Genomic DNA, 27,234 nt, shown 5'->3' on the forward strand with positions numbered 1-27,234 from the left:
TTCTTAAAAAAAAGAAATTAAGATTCTGTTGTTTCAGTCAAACTACTCTCCCACTAATAGAATTTAACTGCTGTGACATCTTTCATGGCGGTTTAAAACAAAACAAAAAAACCAACAACCATGAATTTCTCTGACATGTAAAGCCATAATGGAAAGTTAATACAATTTCAATGGACAAATTTTGCATATTAGCCATGGTCTAGTTATTATAGTTTCCCTTTTCCAAGCACATTTGATCTTCCTAACAATTGTGTAAACTAAGCATTTTTATTCCATTTTAAGGAAACTAAGAATCAAATAACTTGCTCAAAATTATACAAACTGTAAATAGTGACACCAAGATTTGAATCCAGGTCATCAGGATCCAAAGACCTTTTAATTATGTCACACTGTACTTTTCTAACTTATTATCATACATCAATTTAAATAAGAGGTGTTTGAACTTTCATAATCCCATTATAAGCTCTGGACATCTGATAAAATGGTATCATAACAGTCATTCATATTTTCTTAGAAGGCAATTTACTACTAGATAAAAGTTATCTCCTCCTCCCATTCAAAATGGTTACAAAATTTAAAAAACACACACTCACATTTTAAGTCACAACCACAGAGATCAAAATGACATTTGGCAGGTCAATCATGGAAACATATGAAGAAAAGCTTTTGATTCTTCAATGGATGATTATCTCTAGTGTCATGAAACTCTTTACCAAATTCCTTTGCACATAAAAAAACCATGATAGGCCAGGCGCGGTGGCTCACGCCTGTAATCCTAGCATACTGGGAGGCCAAGACGGGTGGATCCTTCGCACTCAGGAGTTCGAGACCAGCCTGAGCAAGAGCAAGACCCCGTCTCTACTAAAAATAGAAAGAAACTAGCTGGACAACTAAAAATATATACAGAAAAAATTAGCCGGGCATGGTGGCGCATGCCTGTAGTCCCAGCTACTCGGGAGGCTGAGGCAGAAGGATTGCTTGAGCCCAGGAGTTTGAGGTTGCTGTGAGCTAGTCTGATGCCACGACACTCCAGCCTGGGCAACAAAGCGAGACTTTGTCTCAAGAAAAAAAGACCATATAAAAAATCATGATAAAGCACCACACTGTAACTAATACAACTAAAAAAACTAAAGCTTTATAATCTCTACTATTCCTGTATATCTTTCTGCATAACCTTAAAATTCCATTTGCCTTTCAGATCCCGTTTACATTTTTCATTGTAGCATCTTTCATCATCCTTAGAATTTTGACCACATTCCAAGCTCCAAAAAGTTAGGAGTCCTGTGCATTATGTTCAGGCCTATAATGTACTTAAGCTCAATATTTTGAATGAATACTAAACTGTCAATTATCCCCCTCATCTGGCTAGAATAGTATGCTACATTTATTTCCCACTCAAAAATTCTCAGATGTAGGGAGGAAGATTAAAAAGAATACTCTGACCTTAATGGAAGAAACTGTGGCAGGAACTAAATCAGATGCTATATACTCTTAATAGACAAACTGTTTCTATTCTCTGCTTAAAGTGAGAAGACCTCCTAGACAAAAGTCAATGGATCAGGTCCCCATCCTGCTTTATCTATTCCACGTCTCCAGCTCCCTGTACAACGGTGAAGGAGAAAAGGGAAGAGAAAATTGGGCAAATTCTAAAATGCCATTCGGTATTATATTGTTGCCACCCAACCAGGTTCATTTGCGTGCTGCCCAAGAAGCCGTCAATATGCTGAGTTAACAGGTTTTACAACAAGCCAGAGACAGGAGAAATTTCTCAAATCCGCCTCCCCAAAATTTGGGAGACAGGGTCTTTTAGGATAGTTTGCTAGGCCAGGGATTAGGCAATTAGGTTTTTTAATTAGGGCAAAATTATAGGAGTCTAGGAATCATCTTCTTGTGTTATTTCAGTCCCGGGGGAATCCCAATTCCAGTTGAGTCGGTTTCTCGGAATAAGCCACTGGTCTGCCTGGGTCAATCAATCCACCTGAATGCAGGGCCTGGAAGACATCTTAGAAACTACCTTTAGGTTTCAAAAAGGTGATGTTACTTATGGAGAAAGTTAAGAATCTTTATGGACACCAGCTATGGGGAGAAGTTAAGAATCTTTATGACCACCAGCTGTGTGGCTCCCGGAGTAGCAATTAAAGGGTGACAATTACTAATTACTATCATTATTTTTAGCTGGGCCTTTACCACAGCTCTCACCTTGCACCCCGTTATTGAAGGGCGGTTTCAATGTTTCATCTCAAATCAGGTTTTATGTTCAACATCTGAGTATGTTAATGTAAGAATTCTCTAACTTTTCTGAAGTGGCAATGAATACATTTGATATTCAATTATTTTCATTTTCCTAGTGGGCCATTTACGGTCAAATAATGCTTGCTCCTCACTTCAATTTACAGTAGTTATTTAAAACAAAAAAGCCTATCTTCATTGCCTGTAAAGGCACAACATCCTACTTACAGACCCTAACAACGTTATCTTTCAACCCTAATTAACAACGCGTTTGCAGTTTTGCACACGCATACCCATCACACGAAGGACCAATGTTCTTTTATACCCCCCTAATGTGATAGGATGGACCGTAGTCGAAAAAGATCCCTCATTTTGAAAAGAGGCATAGCTTTATACAGCAGTCTCCTGTCTCAAGAACGCTCAGTGAAGCAGAGGAAAACTTGACATCCTCCTTTTCAATTTTTCATCAAATAAAATACAACCCTGCAGAGAAACGTACCGAGCAACCGCGAGGACCTGGCGAAGCGCAAACACGGCGTCGGGAGGGAAAGGAACAAAACTCTCCCAGGTAGGCCGGTTTCCACCCGCAAGGCGCAGTCGCTACCACCCAAGTCGCAGCTGCGAAGACACCCAATCGAAGACCGCGCACCCCGCGCCTGGAAGCGTCGGACCCTCTCCGAGGCCTCAGACACCAGACGCGGAGAACCAGCGAACCCCGGCCGCGCAAAGTTCGAACGGCGGCGGGAGCCGTTGGGTCGCACCTCCTCGGGCACAACCCCGCCCCCCGCGCAGCCGCCGTGTGAGGCGACGCCGGAGGCGCGGAGCCTGCTGGGGATGGTGGTCGGCGAGCGCGTTTGCGCCCGCTCGCCGAGCTCACCCGGGACTACATTTCCCACAATTGCCATCATGACGCCCATGGGTGTGGGGGAAGGAATGGGAACCTGCGGCCGTCCGGGTGTGAGGCGGCCTGCGCTCACGCCAGGCCTGAGGGGGCCAAGACTGAGGAGGTTGCGGAACAGGACTGCCGGCCCCTCCCTCAGTCTCTACCCTTTCGAGGACGGCGCTTCCCTTCAGAAGGGAGACTTTGCCGCCCCCGCGGCCTCCACCTGGAGTTTCTTCAGATTTCAGTTTCCCTGCCAACCACGAGGAGTCCAGGGAGGAAGAGCAGAGCCGAGACGCCAATATACACCTCCCACGCCGCTTTCAGCCCGAGATCGCCCCAGCAGGAATGGGCGTTAGGATCTGGTTGCCCTTCCCCGTGCTACTCCTGGCCGCTTTGCCTCCCGTGCTGCTGCCTGGGGCGGTCGGCTTCACGCCCTCCTTAGACAGCGACTTCACCTTCACCCTTCCGGCTGGCCAGAAGGAATGTTTCTACCAGCCCATGCCCCTGAAGGCCTCGCTGGAGATCGAGTACCAAGTAAGTGCGGAGGAGAGCCAGCCTCCGTCCTTTAGCCCAGATGCTCTGCCTGTTGGCCTCTGAAACTGCTTGTGGACGGCCGGGCGGTGGGGAGGCGAGGGCCGCCGGGGAAGCGGGCAGCTCCGCCCAGGCGCGCGAGGCTCCGCGGGGCTCTTGCGGGGCCGGGGACTGAGCAGTTACGCGGAACCCGGAATTGACGACTACCGGCGGTCTCCCCTTCGGTCGGAAAGAGGCCAAGAACCGGTGATGTCGGTGGCATTTCTCTGTTTCATAATTCGCCCATTGCTTTTCTAGTCAATACACGCTCTGATACTGAGAATTTCACAAGACAGGACTGATACACGTTCTCCTTCATCATTGGGCGAGGTGATGACACTTGTTTGAATAACCCTCACCGCTTTCATCCAGTTCCAATATTATAAATCTACACTGTCTTTGCTTCAGTTACGGATTTTTGAGTTGTGCCTGCGTAATTATTACTAAACCCGATTTTTAAATATTTTAAAAGAGGCTGTTGCTGTATTTAATGGTACATTTCTGTTTCAGTTACATATCCATTATTGTCAAACCAGATAAGATCAAATCCTGTATTAAAACTTTATGACATTTCTTTCATTGAGCATCGTATTTGCCTCGTGTCATTGTTTTCTTCTTAGTATCTTCATAATACTCTTGGGGAATCGCCTTATTTTATGTAGTTATTCTGGTAGGGGGTAATTAGAAGAAATTTTGTTAGTTCCACACTACTAATTTCGATGTTTCCAGGCAGCAGTGCAAAAAAAAAAAAATGCGTTGATGTATTTCACCTTTCAATTTTTTTACAGGTTACTTAATTTTTAATCGAATGTTAATTTTTTAAAGTTTATGTAGAGACTTTTTTTTTAATACCTGGTATTGTTACAGAGCAAAATAAAAAGTTATATAGAATTTTTATCTGAAGGAACTTTAGGATTCGGTTACATGTAGATGCATAAGGTAAATACAGAGAGTAAAGTATCTAGTCATATAGTGAGCAAAACTGAGGCTAGAACTCAGCAATTCTTGATTTCCAGTAAAGTTCAAAAGAACAGTTAATATGTGCCAGGAATTCTGCGAGGGGGAAAAAAAGAAGCCCTCTTCTCAAGGAGTTTAATAAGGATTACTGGCTCATACCTAGGTTATTTTTTATTTATTTATTTATTTATTTTTTTGAGACAGAGTCTCACTCTGTTGCCCGGGCTAGAGTGCCGTGGCGTCAGCCTAGCTCACAGCAACCTCAAACTCCTGGGCTCAAGCGATCCTTCTGCCTCAGCCTCCCGAGTAGCTGGGACTACAGACATGCGCCACCATGCCTGGCTAATTTTTTCTATATGTATATTTTTAGCTGTCCATATAGTTTCTTTCTATTTTTAGTAGAGACGGGGTCTCACTCTTGCTCAGGCTGGTCTCGAACTCCTGAGCTCAAACAATGTGCCCACCTGGGCCTCCCAAGTGCTAGGATTACAGGCTTGAGCCACCGCGCCTGGCCGGTTATTTCAATAAAGTATAGTTAAGTGCTAGTAGAGAGGGTCATTTCTATGGGTTTCAGCAGAAGATTCCTGGAGAAAATAAAATTTAATCTAGAAAGATGCTTACATGAGACAGGAATGCAAGGAACAAGGGGCATTTCAGGAAAGGGAGCAAAATGAATAGACACATAGTTCTAAAAATGCACAGTGTGAGTGTTTGAGTGTGGGTAGTATGTAATACTGGGTTTTGTTAGACTTTAAGACTGTAAAGCCTAGGGTGGGAGTGCCAGAAGGGCAATTGGAGAGCCCAGGAGGCTGGGGTCATGGATCATGAATCCCATAGCTTTGTGTGCCATGCTAGTACCTTTTCCCTTATTTTGTACAAGTCCATTTAAGAATTAAGCAGATCAGTGAGTGCAGTGCAGAATACTGATTGAAGGGAAGCAAAATTAAAGGCAGTGAAACAACTAGGGGGTTAGTGAAATAGTCTAGATAAGAAAACAATTATTAATCAGAAATTCCTCAGTATTTACCCATATCTTAGGGAGGAAATCTATTTTAAGTACTAACCTTTTATGGTCTGTAGCTCCCGCTCTTAACCTTAGCTTGGGTTCAAATCTTGATTCTGCTCCTTAAAGCTTATGTGAGCTTCTCACTTGTGAAATAGAGATAATAATTGTAACTACCTCATCTGGAAAAAATGAGTTAATAAATGCTCATAGACTATCCCTGACACCTAGTAAATATTCTGTTAGTTTTACATTTGCACCTTTAGAGTTATATCTGTCTTTACATCTTTAGTCACTCTTAAAGGGACTTTTAAAAAGACTGTTCTTCCAAAGCATTCTCCTAAACAATTGTGTGGGTTTTTTTGTGTTGTGTTTGTGTTTTACGTTTGTTTGTTTTGTTCTGTTTTGTTTTTTGGAGATGGTCTCACTTTATTGCCAGGGCATGAGGGCAGTGGCATGATCAGAGCTCACTGCAATCTCAAACTCCCAGGCTCGAGTGATCCTCCTGCCTCAGTCTCCTGAGTAGCTGGAAGTGCAGGTGCACACCACCATTCCCGGCTAATTTTCTTTCTATTTTTTGTAGAGATGGGGTCTCGCTCTTGCTCAGGCTGGTCTCTAACACCTGACCTCTAGCAGTCCTCCTGCCTCGGCCTCCCAAAGTGCTAGGATTACAGAAGTGAGCCACCATGCCCAATTGTTTGATTAAGGAAATAAGTAAAGTCATGTAATGTCTGTAATCCCTAGACAGTGTTGGAGGGATTTGTAGGAGGAAAATCATCTTCTATCCTTTGTACATTTTCCAACTTGTTTAATTTCCCAGTAACTACTCACTACTGATTTTTGTCTTAAAGTTAGTTTTTTAAGTGTTACAGAATAGACATTCCAACATTGCCATTGGTTACTGTGACATATTGAAAATTTTTAATCATTTCTTGCTTTTTAGGTAGTGCCAGTACATACATCTTATAAATAAAATAGATCATTAAAAAATTTAAATCATTATTGAGTGCTTAATATATGTCAGCACTATCCTAGGTGCTAGAGATACAATGGTAAGTAAAAATATAGTCCATGCCCTCATACAATCAAGTGTGGGGACATACATTAATCAAATCACTGTACAAATGCATGTAAAATTATAACTCTAATAAGTGTGATGAAGGTAAGTGCATAGACTATGAGTGTGTTCACTAGGACTTGACTTTATCTGGAAATTGAGAGAAGAAAAACAGGAGTGGAGTTAGGATCTATAGGATAATCAGGCTTTCATTACATAAGAGGGTAAGTGGAAGAAGAACAACAAATGGCTAAACAGAACAGAATGTGCCTAGATGGCTGAAGAAGACAGAAGGATACCTTAGAGGGCCTGAAAGGCCAGCAGTATAGAGAGGGAAAAGTGGTACATGTCTATTCTGAGAAGTTAATATCAGCCAGAGTTTTACCAAACTTATAAAACTATCTCGGTAGGATTTGGGGAGAATAGAACTGTGTCAATTTCTTTTATTTTTATTAGTCTCTTCAATTTTTGTATTTTGAGTTAAATTCCAGTATTTTTCTAGTAAATTGGCCATTTCATCTAATTTTAAAAATTTACTTGTATAATACTATACCTAATACCATTTGGAATATCTCTTATCTCCATTTTATCTGCAGGTATACATGCCTCATATTATATGTATAAAGTAGATAGGACTACTTTATTGCTCTTTGAAAAATATTGGCATTTGAGTATTGTTTTTTGTTTTCTGATTAACTTATATTTTTATGTATTTTTTTACTTCCAATTGTAAAAGTAATATACATCTTCCTTAGAGTAACTCAAACAGTACAAAGATGTACAAAGAAAAAAATAATCTGTATATCACTGTAATGGGTGGCTGTCATTGTCCTAGCAGTGTATTCTTCCACACCTTTTTCCATATTCATAAAAGCATATAGGGTTTGGTCAGGATGAAACATATATGATTATTTGAATTAAAATGAGCTGGGCAACGTGGTGTGCTCATTTAGTACCTGCTACTTGGGAGGCTGAGGTGGGAGGATCACTTGAGTCTACAAGTTTGAGACTAGCATGGGCAATTTAGCAAGACCCCATCTCAATTTAAGATATACAAAGAATCCGAAACTTAAATATAAAATATAATAGTTTTTATTATAGTCCTTACCAAAGTTTTCAGCTACAAGTAATTAAACAACCCAAGTCAGTTTTTAACAATAAGAAAAATTCATTGGCTCATATAACTGAAAGTCCAAATAGGACAGATTTCAGGCTTAAGTTTTCCTTTGGTTCTCATGCCTCTGCCCTCTTGAATTTGCTTAAAGAATTGAGTTGCTTAAAGAATTCTTTATTGACAGATTTTTTTCCTCAATGTATCAAAAATAGTATTAATATTTTATTTATTCTGCCTTCCATTATAGCTGTTGAAGCTTCCTTTCAGTTTGTTATATATTTGTAGTTCATCTCTATTCTCTTTTGTAGGTTTTTAAATCTTCTACTTGTGCAGTTTCACCACAGTTTGTCTAATATAGAATTTTAAATTTATTCTACTTGGACTTTTTAGTGCTTCTTGAATCTGAGTTTTTAGATTTTAATTCAAATCTTTCAACAAGTCTGGAAAATTCTTAGCCGGGTGTGGTGGTTCACACCCAAAATCTCAGCTCCTCAAGAGGCTGAGGTGAGAAGATTGCTTGATGTCAGGAATTCAAAACCAGCCTGGGCAACAGAGTGAGACCCTGTCTGTTTAAAAAGTAGGATTACTGGATCATATGGTAGTTCTATTTTTAGTTTTTTGAGGAACCTCCATATTGTTTTTCATACTAACTTTCCCACCAACAATATACTAATTTACATTCCGTTTTTCTGCATCCTAACTTATTATCTTCTTGATAAAAGCCATTTTAACAGGTGTGAGGTAATATCTTGTTGTGGTTCATTAATTTTTTTCAGCTATAATTTAATCTGTTAATTCTTCCATTGACTTTATAATCGCAATGACTAGAAGTTCTATTTTTTTCTTTTCTATACCTGCCTGGTTTTCTAATACACCTGTTCTTTTCTCATGGTTTTCTTTTGTGTTTTTTTTTTAATTAATAGACTTTATGTTTTTGGAAGATTTTTAGATTTATAGAATAATTGAGGACACATATGCCCCCACACTCCCATATATTAATAGTTTCCTCTCTTATTAACATCTTGCATTGGTGTGATACATTTGTTACAATTGAAGCACTTTTGTTATACTATTATGAACTACAATTCATAGTTATTATACATTGAGGTTCACTCTGTGTTGTATTATATAGTTCTATGCATTTTGCAAATGCATATTATGTATTCACCATTACAGTATCATACAGAATAGTTACACAGCATTAAAAATCCCCTGTGTCCCACCTAGTCATGTTCTCTTCCAAAACTGAACCCCTGGCAACCACTGATCTTTTTTCCTTATTTCTGTATTCTTTGTTCTGTTGTAATGATCTATTTCTCAGTTCTTTTGCCAGGACCACACTGTCTTGATTACGGTAACTTTATACTAAGTGTTGAAGTCAGGTAGTGTCAGTCCTCTAACTTTGTTCTTCAGTACTGTGTTGGCTATTCTGGGTCTTTTGTCTTTCTATATAAACTTTAGGATCAGTTTGTCAATATCCACATATTTTGGTAGATTTATACCTATGTATTTTTTCTTTCTTTTAGCGTTAATGTAGATGGTATTATATTTTTTATTTCCAACTCCAATTGCTCATTGTTGGTATATAGGAAAGCAGTTGACTTTAGTACATTAATATTGTATCCTGAGACTTGGCTATAATCACTTACTGTTTTTTGGTTTTTTGGTGCAATTCTTTGGGATTTCTACATACACAATCATGTCATCTTTGAACAAGGAGTTTTCTTTCTTTCTTCTCAATATGTATACCTTGCCATGTTACATTACTAGGGCTTCCAGTAAGGTGTGGAATAAAAGCGATGAGAGAAGAGCATCCTTGCCTTGTTCCTCATTTTAGAAAGAAAACTTCTAATTTCTTGTCATTAAGAGTGATCTTAGCTGTAGGATTTTTGTGAATGTTCTTTTTTGAGTGCATGTCCCTCTATTCCTAGTTTGCTAAGAGTTTTCTAAATATCATGAATTGATACTAGATTTTATCAGATGTTTTTTTCACATCCATTGGTATGATCATCTGATTTTTCTTCCTTAGCCTGTTAATGTGATGAATTACACTAATTGATTTTTGGATGGTGAATCAACCTTACATACTTGAAATAAATCCACTTGGTCATGGTTATAATTCTTTTTATACATTGTTGAATTAGATTTACTAATATTTTGTTGAAGATTTTTGCATCTGTGTTCATGAGAGATATCAATCTGTAGTTTTCTATTATTGTAATGTCTTCCCTGGTTTTAGTATTAGAGTAGTGTTGGCATCATAGAATGAGTAAATAATTGTTTCCTTAGCTTTTATTTTCTGGAAGAGATTATAGAGAATTGGTATCATTTTATCTATAAATATTTGGTAGGATTTAACATTTGAACCATCTGGACCTGGTCCTTTCTTCTTTGAGTCCTTTTTTAAAAAAATTATTGATTCAATTTCTTTAATAGATATAAGCCTTATTCATATTATCTATTTCTCCTTGTATAAGTTTTGTGTCTTTCAAGGAATTGGTCTATTTCATCTAAGTTATCAAATTTGTGGGTATTGATTTGTTAATAATATTCCATTATTATCCTTTTAATGTCCATAGGATCATTAGTGATGACCCAGCTTTCATTTCTAATATTAGTGATTTGTGTCTTTTCTCTTTTCTTGGTTTGCCTAGCTAGAAGTTTATCAGTTTTATTGATCTTTTTAAAGAACCAGCTTTTGGTTTCATTGATTATTCTCTGTTGATTTCCTGACATCAATTTCATTGATTTCTGCTTTAATTTTTTCTTCTCTTTGCTTTAGGCTTGAGAAGAATGTGTGTGTATTCTGCTGTTGTTGGATCAAGTATTCCTCAAAAGTCAATTAGATTCAGTCGATTGATGGTGCTATTCAGGTCATTATCCTTATTGATTTTTTTGTCTGCTGGGTCTGCTGGATTTGCTGATTATGTTAGACGGATGTTGAAATCTCCAACTATTATATAATAGTGGGTTTGGGCGGGGCTCAGTGGCTCATGCCTGTAATCCCAGCACTTTGGGAGGTCAAGGTGAGAGGATTGCTTGAGGCCAGGAGTTCAAGACCAGCCTGAGCAATGTGGTGAGACCCACCCCATCTCTATAAAAAATAGAAAAATATTAGCTGGGGTACTTGGGAGGCTGAGGCAGGAGGATTGCTTGAGCCCAGGAGTTTGGTGTTGCAGTGAGCTATGATCGTGCCACTGTGTTCCAGCCTGGGTGACAGAGCAAGATCCTCTTTGTAAAAAAAAAATTTTTAATTTTTAAAAACTATTGGGTTTTGTCTGTTTCTTTTTGTAGTTCTGTTTTTGCCTCACATATTTTGATGCAACTGTTATTGTATACACATTAAGGATTCTTATGTCTTCTTTGAAAGTTGACCCATTTATCATAGGTAATGCCCCTCTTTATCCCTGATAATTTTCCTTGTTCTGAAATCTGCTTTGTCTGACATTAATATACCTATTACAGATTTGTTTTGATTAGTGTTAGCATGGTATATCTTTCTCCATCCATTTACTTTTAATCTGTTTTTATATTTAGAATGGGTTTCTCATAGACAGCTTATAGTTGGGTCTCGTTTTGTTACCCACTCTGGCAGTTCTTTTTTTTTTTTTGAGACAGAGTCTCGCTTTGTTGCCCAGGCTAGAATGAGTGCCATGGCGTCAGCCTAGCTCACAGCAACCTCAGTCAGACTCCTCGGCTTAAGTGGTCCTACTGCCTCAGCCTCCCGAGTAGCTGGGACTACAGGCATGCACCACTACAACCGGCTAATTTTTTCTATATAGATTTTTAGTTGGCCATATAATTTCTTTCTATTTTTAGTAGAGACGGGGTCTCGCTCTTGTTCAGGCTGGTCTCAAACTCCTGACCTCGAGCAATCCACCTGCCTCGGCCTCCCAGAGTGCTAGGATTACAGGCGTGAGCCACCGCGCCCAGCCTAGTTCTGTCTTTTAATTGGGATATTTAGACCATCCATAAAGAGCTCATTGATACCATTGGATTAATATCACCATGTTTGTAACTCCTTTCTATTCATTGTACTTATTCTTTTTTTTAATCTTCCCTTCTTTTTCTGCTTCTCTGGTTTTTACTGAGCACTTTATGTAACTCTACTTTCTCTCCTGTCTTAACATATGAGTTATACTCTAAAAGTTTTTTGTGGTTTTCCTAGAGTTTGTAATATACATATACAACTAATCTACGTCCACTTTTAAATAACACTACTGTTTCATGGGTAGTACAGGTACCTTATAACAGAATATTCCTAATTCTTCCTTGCCCTTCTAGCTTGTCATTCATTTCACTTACCCATATGCTGTAATCACCCAATACATTGTTGCTATTATTACTTTGAACAGTTATCTATTTATTAGATCAATTAAGATAGGAAAAAATACAAGTTTTTCTTTTACCTTCATTTATTCCCTGCCTGATGCTCTCCTTTCTGTATGTATAATAGATCTATTAGTTATCTATTGATATAAAACTAATTAACCCCAAAATTTAGTGGCTTAAAACAACATTTACTAGCTTATAGTTCCTGTGCATCAGGAAATTGGTTGCTGCTTAACTGGGTCTTCTACTCTGGATCTCTCACAAGGCTGCAGTTGTCTCAGGTTCAATTGAGAAGGAGCTAAGCTCACCCATGGTTGTTGACAAGATTCAGTTCCTCACAGGTGGTTGGACTAAGGCTTCAGTTCTTTACATGCTGTTAGAGGGTTTCCTTATTTCTTGCCATGTGAGCCTTTCTATAAAGCATCTACAACATGGCAGTTTTACTTCATCAGAGTGAGTGAGAGGGCAAGAGAGAGTGCCAGCAGGAGATAGTAAGCTAGCAAGATGGAAGTTAACAATCTTTTGTAACCTAATCACGGAAGTGACATCCTATCACTTTTCCCATATTATGTTTATTACACAAGAGTGTGAATACCAGAAAGGCAGGGATCATTGGGAGCCATATCAGAAGCTGCCTATCATACTCCTGCTTAATAGGACTTTATCTTGTGTGAATCTTATATGGCCTAGGTTGAGAATATGGCCCTCCAGAAAGATTTTACGTTTGCTTCTTCCAGGCATTCCATGATGGAGGACTACTTTTTATATTAATTTCTCTGCTTGGATCTCTGAACACATGGGTAGTGAAAATTTGAACTACAAATTTGCTTGATGTGAGAGCCTGTAGATGAATTATCTGCCAAGTTTATATTACTTTTTCTCATATGACTGGAGGCCAAGATGGACAAGCTTTCTTGTGGTCTCTGTACTGATTGACCTTTTTTTTTTTTTTCTTTCAAATTTCACCTTTTTACTGAAGGTGTGTCCCTTCAAAGATCTTAGCTTTATGCATAGTTCTCAGTTGCTGCTCCCTACATAATTCAGCCCCAAATCCTCATCCCCTGTCCTCAGAGTATTAAACCCTAAACTCCTAAGTAACTATGACAAGTTAACTCCCTCCAGAAACTTCTACTTACCACTCTGGTTTTCATTTCTGTTTTGTTTTTTTTTTTTCACTTTGCCCTGGCTATGCAGTTGAAAGAATTGTTTCAAAATATAATCTAGCATTTCCAGGGGTTTTATAGTGGGAAGATTTCAGGTTATCTGTGTATTATTAATATATTTCCAAATTGGTTATGGTATTATTTTGTTTTTTATATCATTTTTAAAGTACATGTTATGTATTTTTAATTAAGTTTCTATATTTTTAAAATCACTTTTAATATTCTCATTAAGCCTGACCAGCCACTACCAATAATTGCTTTTTAACTTTGTTTTACTGAAATCTTTTCTTAGCTTTATTATATTGCTTCTTTTCTGATTTAATGGATATGTTTTTTGGAAGGTATCCTTGAGTAATTCTTTTAGAATGTTTTGAGTCCTTGGCTATCTGAAAATAACTTTATTTATTAAATATTTTAAGAGATTGGGCCTCATTATGTTGCCCAGGTTGGGGTGCAGTGGCTATTCACAGGCATATTACAGTGTTGCACTCCTGGCCTCAGGTGATCCTTCTGCCTCAGCCTCCCGAGTAGCTGGGACTAAGGTATATGCCACTGCACCAGGCAAATAGTTTTATATTTGCTATCACTTCAGTAAGTATAATTTTTTTTTAATCTGGGAACATTGATGATGTGGCTCCATTATTTTTTTTTCTTTACATCTAGTGTTACATGTCTGGGTTCTGATGCCAATCGCAATTCTTGTTATTTTGCAGTTCTCTACTACTTCTGCTGTTTCACTTTGGAAATTTCTAGGTTCTTTTTAAATCCTTTGAAAAAGTCTGTAGGATTTTTGAGTCTTTTCCATTTATCCTGCTTCACATTTATTAGATCCTCTCAGTCTAAAGATTTTTATCTTTTGAAATAAGAATTTTTTCTTCTCATCTTTAATGATTTCATCCTTTCCCTTCTCTAAGTTCTCTTCTTTTAAGATGTTTATTAGATGGATATTAGAAATCTTTAGCTCTGTCCACGAAGTCTCTAACCCATTTCTCTCATACTATTTTTTCATCTATAGTTTTTTACCTTGTTCTGAGAATCTTTGCTCCTTCTTATTCTCTGATTCTTAGTCTCCATCCATGTTCATTCTGTTGTCATTCCATCTGTTAAGGTTTTATTTTGGCAATCACGTTTTTGGTTTCTCTAAGAACTTTTTCATATTTACATCTTTGTTTTTTATGGATGTTACATTCTTGAATTTCTCTGAGGATATATATTTTTAAGTCTGTTTCTTTACATTAACTATTTTTTCAGAATTTGATCCTCTGATAAAAATCAATAGTATGAAAAAGAAGGCATCAGTTTCAATAAATATTTGGTGTTTCTCTAGTCTAATTGAGGATTTTGAGATTGACAAATATTAGTAGCTAGATATATCCTTTGCTCAGTGGAATATCTTCCAGAAATTTAAAGGAGAAAAAGAGTTGTGTATATTTAGCCAGCCATTTGCAACCAGTTTTGTTGATCAATAAGAATGCAGCAGTAGGTAATCTTTTATATCATGACATTAACGCTGCCAAGAAAAATAAAATGGAATGCTATTTAAGAAAAAGAGTAGCCGTTGGGTATAGGGCTTTCTTTAATAGGCTGTACTATATAGTGTTCCAAATAAATATTTTGTTGCATTTTAACAAACACTATAAATACAGAAGAGAAAAAGGGGGAGAGAAATGAAAAAGAGGAAGACAGGAAGAGAGATGAGCAGACACAGATCTACAGGGAAAAACTAAGACACTTTAATTTGTATAGGATGATGAAAATATGTATTTATTAAATATTTGCATCCATGACAAAAAAAATCAAAATATTTATAATACCATTGTTAGGACCAATACCCTTAGAGTTACAAACATAATGAGCAATGTATAAAATTTTCACCCATCATATCATCTGCATTGGATGTGCCGCATAGGTGTCCATAAAGATACCTTACAAGTTGTGCTAAGGGAATTCTAAAAATAAGGTTCCAGATAATGTATGATTAAGTGCCAAACAAAGGATAGACATACATTCTATAGGAGTACAAGGGAGAACATGAGAGGAGTACTCAGTAGGACGATTCAGAGGACATTTCAAAGGACTTAAGCTGACTCTTGAAGAATGGGTACAATTTGATGAAAAACTATTCAGGAGAATGGAACAGCACTAGAGGCAACATAGCATACTTATTAAAAATTACTCTGGAGGCAGATTGCTGAGTTCAAATTTTGATCATGCCACTTATTTGCTATATTACTTGGGAAAGATGACTTCTCTATGACTCAATTTTTGGTTTTTGTTTTGCTTTTTTACTAAATAAGAATAATAAGACCTACCTTTTAGAATTGTTATAAGTAGGAGGCAGGCAGGGGTAGTGAAAAAAAAAAAGAAAAAATAGAATTGTTATAAGTAATAAATTAATCCACGTAAAGCATTTGAAACAGTTTGTGGCATAAACTATTATTGTTAGCTGCTATCATCATCTTCATATAAAGAATGTCCTAAATTACCAAAGTTTTTTTTTTTTTTTTTTTTTGAGACAGAATCTCACTCTGTGGCCTGGGCTAGAGTGCTACCTAAGTTTTAAGTAGAAAGGAGATTTTTGGATTATAAAGGAACAGATCATATTCATTGGCCAGTAAATGAACTGACCTGCTCGGAATACACAGTTCATATTGGGGAGCAGTAGAAGAATGTGTTAAAGAAGTTACTTGGAGGCCGGGCATGGTGGCTTACACCTGTAGTCCTAGCACTTTGGGAGACCAAAGCAGGAGGATTGCTTGAGGTCAGGAGTTCAAGACCAGCCTGAGCAAGAGCAAGACCCCATCTCTATAAAAAATAGAAAAATTAGCCAGGTATGGTGGCACATCCCTATAGTCCTACCTGCTCAGGAGGCTGAGGCAGGAGGATCTCTTTAGCCCAGGAGTTTGAGGTTGCAGTGAGCAATGATGACTCCACTGCACTCTACCTGGGGCAACACAGTGAGACCCTGTCTCAAAAAAAAAAGTAGTCACTTGGAGTCAGATCATGGAGGTCTTCAATTCCAGGCTAAGAAGTAGTTAATTATTCTTTTATTAAAGAGGAAACAAACTCAAAAATGTTGTAGAGAATGTCCTTAAATAACCTAAGTTTTAAGTAGAAAGGCCCAACATTTGAACTGACCTCTGTGTTTCTGTCCACTTTCCAGGGCTTCTCAATGAAGGCATTGTTTCGGGAAGATTTATTTCCATAACATCCATAAGTCTAAATTTAGGTGATGGCAAGAGAAATGGGTAAGGAAGGGACAAGTTCCAAAAATGAACAGAATTGAACTAGATGAACTTTCAGCTCCTTTCTAGCCCTAATGACTCTGTTGGCTTTCTTATTCCTCTAGGTTTAGAAAGAAAATCTTCACATCATATGATCTACTTTATATAATTTTTTATTTTCAGAATTTGTAATATGTTTTTCTCTTGTGTGATCTTCTACAGGTTTTAGATGGAGCAGGATTAGATATTGATTTCCATCTTGCCTCTCCAGAAGGCAAAACCTTAGTTTTTGAACAAAGAAAATCAGATGGAGTTCACACGTAAGTAATCTCTTTTAGTTGAGTTCCTTTGGCTGAATAATACCAGTGAGTTATCTTCAAGGGAGGAAAATTTAGCACATTCAGTACTAAGTGTCAGTATTAGATAATTTCATATGATTTTAAACAGTCCACAATAATGGGCCATCTTATAAACTAAAACTTCGTCCATTAACCTTTTTCTTTTTGTTTAGGCATTTTGTTTTGATCCTGACTAAATTTTTTCTTTGCTTTAGTTAATAGATTAGTATTCCCTAGGTATTGCATTCACTCTGTTGTGGTATCTTAAACCTGCCTTTCTGGCTAGCACAGGCTTTCCATTTTAACTAAAAGCTACTGTTCTAGAGCTCGAGGCTGCAGTGAGCTATGATTGCACCCCTGCACTCCAGCTTGGGGGACAGAACAAGACCCTGCCTCAAAAAAAAAAAAAAGTTACTGTTCCAGGTACATGTCTTAAAGTTTCTTGAGCTGCTGGCTATACCATCTTTGCACATAGTTTTATTTCTCAAAAGAATAGTACAGTATATCTGTGTGCATATATGTATCTGAGTATAAATTGGTTTTTGTTACTCAGACCTCACTCTTTTTAGATAATTGGAAGGTAATTATCTAAAAAGTAAAGGTAATTATCTGAAAGTAAAAGATCTGACCATGAGAAAGTATATAGAAAGAAAATACTTGTTATAACTCTTTGAGTTCAGGGTTTGACAAAAGACCATATATGCTCTTCTGACATCTCACTTCCTTTTTTTCATATCTCACGGGTACGTTTACCCTGTTTCATCCAATTATTTCACAATAGCATTTTTTTAGTCAGTATTATGTTAAACTAAACTGTGAGTTTATAGGAAGAGGAAGAACAGAGTATCTAATATTTGCCATAAATAAGGGTTGGCATGTTATATGCTTCTAAATTAATCTTTCCAACCCACTATGATATAGATTCTTTGATTCTGGACTACCATTTTACAGACAAGAAGGCTCAGAGAAGTTAAATAAGCCTGCAGGGAGACAGGATGGACCAAAACTCTTGCCTTCTACCATATGATGCTTAGAACATCCCTGGCACATAGCACTATTTTGTAAGTACTAGCTATTATTAAAATTATTGGTCTTTGTTAACTAAATGCCTGGCACGTAATTGATACTCGGTAAACACTGGATACATGTATGAATGAATGAGGGAAAAAATGTCTCAACCGTATTCTTAGGATATTCATTGAAAATGCTTTTTTAAATAGTATTTTACCTATGCAGAGCTCAGAAAAATACTTGCATTAACTATTAATAAATAAGAGAAATAGCAATTTTAAAAATCAGTTTAGATTGATATACTTGGAATTAAATATATTTTCTCTTTGGTAAGTGAATGAACAAGAACTAAAAATGTAATTTATCTTTAAATTTCAGAATATAAAAAATGTATAAAAATTTCTGTCAATTTTTATTTCTCCTTAATTATCTAATCCCTTATAGAGATAAATTAAAATTAACTGTTAGGAAAAAAGGTATCTTATTGCTTTCTTGCATAGAATCACCTCTCGTTAAACTATTGAGGGAAAAGAATTGAATTTATAATAGTTCACATTTATTGTGTTCTTTTGATGTGCCAGGCCAGTGTTCTAACCACTTTTCATGACCACAATCCTTTGACGTACATAATATTGTTACCATTTTACTGATGAGGAAATTGAGGCATAGAACAGTTAAGTAAGTTGCTGAAGGTTACACAGGTAGTGAACAGCAAAGCCAGGATATAAACCCAGGCAGTCCAACTCACTCTTACTAACTATACCAAATTTACAAATCTACTTTCTAAAAATTAGATTTAAACAAAACTTTTACTTTAGCTATAGTTTTGTAAAGGCAACTAAAATCTCAGTATGACACTGGTTTTTCTTAAGTAAATCTTTGAAACAGACATTATCCTTCTAGTAGTCAGGATTAGTAAAAACATCTCCAAACAGAGAACTAAACAACTTAAGTAATATCTATTTGTCTAGCACTACCTGGAATGAGGAGTTACACATAAATGCATTTTTCTAGACTATTGGATTAATATTACCTACCAGAACTTACACTTTTTTTTTTTTTTTTTTTGAGACAGAGTCTCGTTTTGTTGCCCAGGCTAGAGTGAGTGCTGGGGCGTCAGCCTAGCTCACGGCAACCTCAATCTCCTGGGCTTAAGCAATCCTTCTGCCTCAGCCTCCCGAGTAGCTGGGACTACAGGCATGCGCCACCATGCCCGGCTCATTTTTTTTTTTTATATATATATATTTCTAGTTGGCCAGATAATTTATTTCTATTTTTAGTAGAGATGGGGTCTCACTCTTGCTCAGGCTGGTCTCGAACTCCTGACCTTGAGGGATCCACCCGCCTCAGCCTCCCAGAGTGCTAGGATTACAGGCATGAGCCACCGCACCCGGCCCAGAACTTACACATTTTGAACTATTTATGTATGCTTTTTGTTCTACTTAAAAGGAAAATTTTCTCTTATGCATTTTTCTTTGAATAATATTTTGTATCATTTGTAGTAATAAAACTCCTTTCTACCAAAAGCAGTCAACACAGATTTATTAATAGAAAGAGATTGATATAGGAATGACTGTAAAGAATTAAGGCATTTTTGTTTGTTGTACACATGCTGAAGCTCATACATCTGAGGCAGTGTTTCTCAACCATTTTTTATTTTTACTCTCTTCCCCCTCTTGGAGCCTTTGTAGACATTCTTTTTCCTAGTCATTCCCCTATGGAATTTTAATACCACAGGTATACTGCATATGTGTTATGTACTGTATGTATATCTGTGCTTTATACATAAAAAGAATAGGCACAAAGCTTACTCTTTTTATTCAATGCAGGGTTAAGAATGACTAAATACAGTTGAGTTAAATAAAATTAAAACTAAAGTTAAAAATTAAAAAGCTTAAAATTAAATTTAACTTTTTAACTATCTTCTAAATAACTGTTAATGTAATTTCTTTGCTTAAATTAGTAATATATCAGTTATATATGCAAAGTAGCAATTTATATAAATATATAATAGCAATGTAAAGTTTTAAAAATCATTCAAAACTTATTTTTTCAGCAAAAGTATTAATAAAATGCTTGAAAAATTATATTAACTTCTTAAAAATTATTTTTAGTGAAATTAACTTTTAACTTCATATGGGAAACTAATTTTAAATAGGTACTAGTCATTCAGATATTATTGAAATTTTTTTCCAGCACTTGGCATAACTTATGACAGGCTAAATTACCCTTGTAGAATTAAAATAATAAAATATAAACTAGTTTTATTTAATTCTCAAAAAAAGCATTGAGGATCAAACATAAGGGAGCCAACAGCAGTCACTAGTCATGTTGCAGGCCACTTCTTGCAATATGACTTCAAGATCGATCAATCAAAAGTCCTCTAATCGCAGCTGTTTATTCACCATAGTTTTGTAGCATTGTTCTTACATAAATTTTGTGTTATCATCGATGAATTTGTGCTGCTTGTGAGATACACAGGAAAACCCAATGAGAGAAAACTGAATTCTAGGGAATAAGATTTTGTCAGGTAGGATTGCCACAGACCATTATTATCTAAGAATATTTTGCCCCTTTCCAAGCAATATCACCCCTATTGAGAATACATGGTCTAAGTGAATGCTGTCCTTCAGAATAGTCATGTTTACTGGTTATATAGTTACTATAATAGTGAATACATTAATCAGAATATGATGTAAAATTTTCTTTAGGAAATGCCCCACATTTGGGTCATATTACTTTGTTTTTTTCCTGTTTTTAAAAGAATTTTTTTCTTATTTTTATGTATTTTTATTTTTTGAGATGGGAGTCTGGCTCTGTTGCCCAGGCCAGAGTGCAGTGGCGTAATCATAGCTCACTGCAGCCTCTGCAGCCTCAAATTCCTGGGCTCATGCAATCCTCTTGCCACAGCCTCCCAAGTAGCTGGGCCTCTAGGCATGCACCACCAGGCCTGGCTAATTTTTTTATTTTTTTACAGAGAGAGTCTACCTGTATTGCCCAGGCTGGTCTCAAATGCCTGGCCTCAAGAGATCCTCCTGCTTCAGCCTGCTGAGTCGCTGGAATTACAGGCCTGAGCCAATGCACCCAGTTTTTTCCTTTTAAAATTGCTCTCCACTGTCTTCACCGGAATTTGTTCAGGCTCTGTCCAAAGGTTAAATACATCCTCAAAAGACAAAGGTTTGACATAATTGAGGGGATTACAAAGAATGCAGACAGGCTCTGAGCCATACTGTAGAAAGATCAATTAACTTGAGAGTCAGATAACCAAGCTTCATCTATGTCCATAACAGGCTGCATGATCATAGGCTAGTATCTTAACCTGTTTGAACCTCATTTAACTTAACTTTGAAAAGGTTAATTGTGCCTACTTCTAAATGTGATGGTAAGGATTACGAGAGATGAAATATGTGAAAGCAGAGTGTAAATTATGAACAGGTATACAAGTCTTTGCTATTACTATTTGTAGTATATATATTAAAATCTGTTCACATTGCTGAGTATTTTGCTTATGATTAAACAAAAATACTATGTTGGAAATAGCAAAAAAGATGAAAATTGGCTTAAAAGATCAGAATCCCATGATGTATTCAGAGGGCTATAGAAAATAATGCAAGCCTCCTAAAGACTTAAGTGATCCAGTGCACTGGCAATAAGAAAACTTCAAAATCATTTATATCAACCTTCCATGGATAGTCACAACAGACTGAAACACAATTTGAATTGTGTTTTTCTAGTGTGAACTTTAAAAAAATGTGGAAAGTCACATCAATAGTCATTACATAGTAATACATCATAAAGAGATAAAAGTGAATTGGTGGAAAAACCAGTAATTGGAGAGAAGCAAAACAGTAGAATCTGAAAATTTTCAAATGGACAGAGTCTTGATAGATGTAGTGAGTCTAAGAGGGCATGCCCAAAAAGAAAACAATGATCTTAGGTAGAGCAAAAGAACAATTCAGGTTTTCTTTGCTAAAGTGAGTACGTGGCATAGGCAGGACATTTAAGAACAGCACATGTTTAAGGAAGATTTGTTTTTGTGATGTCAGCCCCTATCCTCATGTCATCCATTTGCTTCTCTCCCCAGTTTTTAGTAGCCTGGCCCTTGAGTCCTTAAATCACATGGGAGAATATAGAAATCTGCCTGGAGTACATGTATACATACATGCCTTTCTTTTAATTCAACATTTTACACTCCCTTCCTGGTTTCTTGAACCTCCTCCCCATCTCACTGTCTCACATACAAGGTAGCACTGAGGGCATAATCTGGAAAATTATAAGGAAGGAAGTTTGCTCAGTTTTAGGCATTTAAGTTGCCTTTAAGCTCTGACATCCTTTGATTTGTGACACCTCAAAACTGACAGGTTTCCAAATGGATCTGTTTCCAAATAGAGTTTCATTGAAGATCTTAATATGAGAAGTATAGCTTGGGTCCTGCTTGTGTCAACCATGATTGCATAATGCTGCATGTCAACCAAAAGGAAGTATAGACAAGATATTTTAAGACAAAAGGAAGTACAAGTTAATGTCCAGTTTAATAAAGATGAAGAAATTCAGGATATTAGAGTGCTACAACAGAACGTAATGCTGGACCACAAAGGATAAGTAATCCAGGGCAGTTCTCACTCCAAATCCCCACTGCAATTCTAACTGAAGCCACTTTAAGAAATTGAATAGAATCAAGTGATAAGCAGTTTAAAATGCAGCTGGAAAGGTACATTTACTTAGAAGTTCATCTAAGTAAATAGAAAACATTGCTAGACATATCAAAGCCTTTATTAGAAATATCATTAGAATAGAGAAAACTGACAAGATTAATTCATTTAATGTGTGTACATTAGGTATACTGAATTTTTATAAAAGGCCCTTTGTAAATTACAACTGCTCTGTGACAATAAAAAACCATATATGTATCTGTCATCTGAAACAGTAGTTCTCACAGGATAATTTTATAAACTCAGTAGATTTACATAGACTTAAAAGAGTGTTTAAGTTGGGTTTTTTTGTTGTTGCTTTTTTCTCTTTTTTAGATAGGGTCTTGCTGTATTCCCCAGACTGGTCTTAAACTTCTAGGCTCCAAGCAATCCACCAGCCTCCCAAGTAGCTGGGACTATAGGCATGCACCACCGTGCCTGACTTTGAGTTGGCTTTTAACTAGTTTTTTAAAGTGTTAGCAGTAGTCTCTTGTGAAATGATTAACTGAACAACAGACACTTTGCTGATATATTATAAAAATGTAAACCACTTTTTTTTGTTTTTTTTTTTGAGACAGTCTCGCTCTGTTGCCTGGGCTAGAGTGCCGTGGCGTCAGCCCAGCTCACAGCAACCTCAAACACCTGGGCTCAAGCAATCTTTCTGCCCCAGCCTCCTGAGTAGCTGGGACTACAGGCATGCGCCACCATGCCCGGCTAATTTTATCTAGATATATTTTTAGCTGTCCAAATCATTTCTTTCTATTTTTAGTAGAGACAGGGTCTTGCTCTTGCTCAGGCTGGTCTTGAACTCCTGACCTTGAGTGATCCTCCCACCTTGATCTCCCAGAGTGCTAGCGCCCGGCCTGTAAACCACTTTTGCTATTCATTCAAGGAAATGGTGTTTGTTGTTTGAAGACAGCAGTAGTAAATGTCATTAGCCTGTGGAATATTTTGCTTCTTAAAGTTTCTCTCCACAAAAAGTCATTAGAAAACCACTTTGCTAAATTAACTCTGCCCAGGCCAATTATCTTGAATGTGGAAGTAATGAGACCAAAATCATAATAAGTTCAGTTGAGATGTGAATGGCATTTATTCAATAAAGGAAAAGCCACTGAGAGTAAATTCTGCTGGCCACAGACTTCATCTCTAACCTTTGTACACTGTATGACAGAAATATACTTAATCAGTAGGAGGCCTGGAAGAAAACACTTAGGACAGTCCATCACTGCTTTCAAAAACAAAACAAAACTCAATTTACAGATTAATCTCAATTGAAGGGCAGGTTGGTAGCATTTGCATATGAATCAAACTCACAGTAAAACTACTTCTAATAATGTATAAATATTAAAGTTTATTATGGGTTATTACGTATCTAGGTTTTTAATCCTATCCTTTTCCAAAAATTAGGTCATTTACCATAATTTACTACTGAGTAAATGGCAAGCATGTCTAAGTTGCAAGTACTTAAATGTATGTATTTCCAGGTTACCTCTTTCCCAAGAAATTATAATTTTTCTTTCATACAAAGGAAATTTATAGGTAAGCTGTCCAATTAGAAATCATGTTATTTCTTTTTTACCTTTAGTTGTTTTTCCTTTGATCCCAAATAGAAGTGAAGATAACTAAAGACATGTACTTTTTTTTATACAGTGTAGAAACTGAAATTGGTGACTACATGTTCTGCTTTGACAATACATTCAGCACCATTTCTGAGAAGGTGATTTTCTTTGAATTAATCCTGGATAATATGGGAGAACAGGCACAAGAACAAGAAGATTGGAAGAAATATATTACTGGCACAGATATGTTGGATATGAAACTGGAAGACATACTGGTCAGTATGGTTTTTTAATAAAATAATAAAAACTATTAACATCCAGAGGCGTCAGTACGGTGATAGGCACTGAATGAAGCATTTTATCTGCGTTATCCAGGAAAATCTGTTTCTAGTATTTTCCTATTTTGCCATAAATACTTGGACATCATTTCAAATCTCAATTTTATCTTCTATTCATATAGCCTTTTCAAATCACTTATCTCACCAGGACTCTATTATAAAAATAGCTTTTTTTAGAAGATATGCAACTTAGAATGCATCTTGGTAAGCTTGTTTTATAAATGTGATATTGGAACATTTTTATATTATAAATAGATTATACTTTTGATTATATAGTATATACGTCTAAAATGAAATATTTTCTAATTTCACTGCTTTGTGAGATTAAAACATTGGGTATTTTGCTAGACACTAAATTGGTCAGACTAATATTCAAAGAAGAAAATATAAACACAAGGTGTTATATAATAGGTAAATACATAAAGGTTATCATTAATTAGGTTTTAAAAACTAAATCATTTGCCAGGCGCAGTGGCATGTACCTGTAGTCCCAACTACGTAGGAGGATTGCTTGAGGTCAGGAATTTGAGGCTGCAGTGTGCTGTGATGGTACCTGTGAGTAGCCACTGCATTCCAGCCTGGACAACAGAGCAAGACTCCATCTCTAAAAATAATCATTTTCTTATGATTGTGTAAGTACTAAGAAAGAGATAATGTATGTAAAATTCTTGGTGCTGTGCCATTCACATAGTTTCATATTATCTATTTGCAATTCACAATAGCTTTGTTCCCTTGTTAAATAACTGTTTATAAATAATTTAAATGTATCAGGAGAACTACATAACCTTACAGAGGATCTTTAGGTAATATAAGTAGTACCTGTCCCTTAATTGCATTGTGTACCCCTCTATCATAAAATTGGGTTTGGATAAAAAACTAACATGAAGCTCATTTTAAAATTAACTTAAAATTTCTGAACATTCTTTAATATTTAAATTATTCTATTTATCTCCAGGAATCCATTAACAGCATCAAGTCCAGACTAAGCAAAAGTGGTCACATACAAACTCTGCTTAGGGCATTTGAAGCTCGTGATCGAAACATACAAGAAAGCAACTTTGATAGAGTCAACTTCTGGTCTATGGTTAATTTAGTGGTCATGGTGGTGGTGTCAGCCATTCAAGTTTATATGCTGAAGAGTCTATTTGAAGACAAGAGGAAAAGCAGAACTTAAAACTCCAAAACTAAAGTACTTAACATTTAAAAGAAAGGCATAAAAAGACAGTAAACTATTACAGTCAAGACCACTGATAGTCTTTTCCAAATTGTTTTCAGGCATCATGAGTATAATTTTAATGTGAAAGGAAAGCCTTCACTTTCTGTGCAAATAATCTTATTGGTCCAGTTGTACTTAAGTGTGTGACTTGAACATTTTGCAGAATAGGTTTAATTCAGTGAAGCCATATTAATAACTAAATTTTCCTAAATTTTACAAATGTCATAGGTGATTTAAATGAACAGTGGGCCTAAGTGCAACACCAGTCTGTTTTTCAAACGTTCTCTTACCTGGAACTTTCTTTGTAAATGTGGCAATTACAAATTAATTGTAGAGGTATTCAATATATTAAGTTATAAATCATCTGAAAATTAATTATGGATTAAACATATCTTTAGAAGACAAAGGTTCAACTTTTCTCTATTTACATATGCATCTCCTGTAATGTAAATAGGTGCATAGCTTTGAAATACAATTAGATTTTGGAGATTTTTATATCCAAATATCTTTCAATGTAAAATATAGCAAAAAGTATTAGTTTTATATACCTAGCCTACATCCCAAAAGTTGACATTTTGATAATTCTTAAAAATGCAAAGTTATAATTTCCTGATTAAAATTAGGTCAGGTTTTCTCTCTGAAGTGAAGAATATATAGTAAAGCTTGCTTGGTCTCCATAAGGACCCATTCTGTCTAACCCTTAAGTAAGGTATAGGATTTTTAAATTAAATGTGAGTTAAAATAAGTTTATTTTTATATTACCTTTCAACAGTGTTATGTTAACTGTAACATGATTACTGACTTGAATAATACATTATTATCAGCAGTTTTGAGGGAGATGTTGCTAAACAGATCTGGGCCTAACATAAATAAATGTCTCCTTTTCTAAGTTCTAAAAATTATGATAAACAATAAAAAGGAATTTAGGTAAGCTTGAGAGTACCTGATCCAACATAAAGTTCACTTACATGGAAATTTAAATAAATACCTGGAATCTGATGGGCTCATCGTGACATCCCAATCTTAATATAAATCATAGACTAATTTCCAGTTAATTGGAAGAAACTATATTTGGCCATCAGTTTTATTTTCTAGAAGTATTCTGTTTTGAATTATCTTTTATAGTATTCAGGTACATTTTAAGAAATATAAGCCCTACTGTAAGTTTTAGCATTGGGTGTACATATTTATTACAATTTTTATTATAACTTTTGTAAAATGGCCTTTATGATAAATATTTATTGACATGGAAGTAAGGATTCGAAACACCCAAATGTGAATAACTCATACATACATAAAAAGTCTCTGCCATCCTAGTACTAGTAATTTAATTTCATAATGAATGAAACAGAATATTTAAGTAATACCCATTTGTAATATTGTTTACAAGTATATTGTGAGTTACAAACAATCAAGTTAAAAATTTGAGTATAGAACCCATCTATAGGTTAACACTGATGGAATTCTTGGTAAGCAATAATGATATCTGAGAGATAGTGATTTCATTTACACTTTACACTCAGAGTAGTACAGAAAGAGACATTTCCCT

At 36.2% G+C, this 27,234-nt stretch overlaps 1 protein-coding gene across 1 annotated transcript; it reads left to right on the forward strand.

Annotated features, from left to right (window-relative positions):
- Window positions 1–3,004: 3,004 nt before the first annotated feature.
- On the forward strand, window positions 3,005–26,084 carry TMED5 (transmembrane p24 trafficking protein 5). The gene is made up of 4 exons (XM_045547514.1): window positions 3,005–3,646; window positions 16,755–16,852; window positions 24,223–24,406; window positions 25,425–26,084. Exons 1-4 carry the CDS (start codon window positions 3,458–3,460, stop codon window positions 25,641–25,643), a joined length of 690 nt encoding a protein of 229 aa, XP_045403470.1. The 5' UTR covers window positions 3,005–3,457; the 3' UTR covers window positions 25,644–26,084.
- The last annotated feature ends 1,150 nt before the right edge of the window (window positions 26,085–27,234 follow it).

Source organism: Lemur catta, chromosome 3 (assembly GCF_020740605.2).
Source record: "Lemur catta isolate mLemCat1 chromosome 3, mLemCat1.pri, whole genome shotgun sequence".
NCBI lineage: Eukaryota > Metazoa > Chordata > Mammalia > Primates > Lemuridae > Lemur > Lemur catta.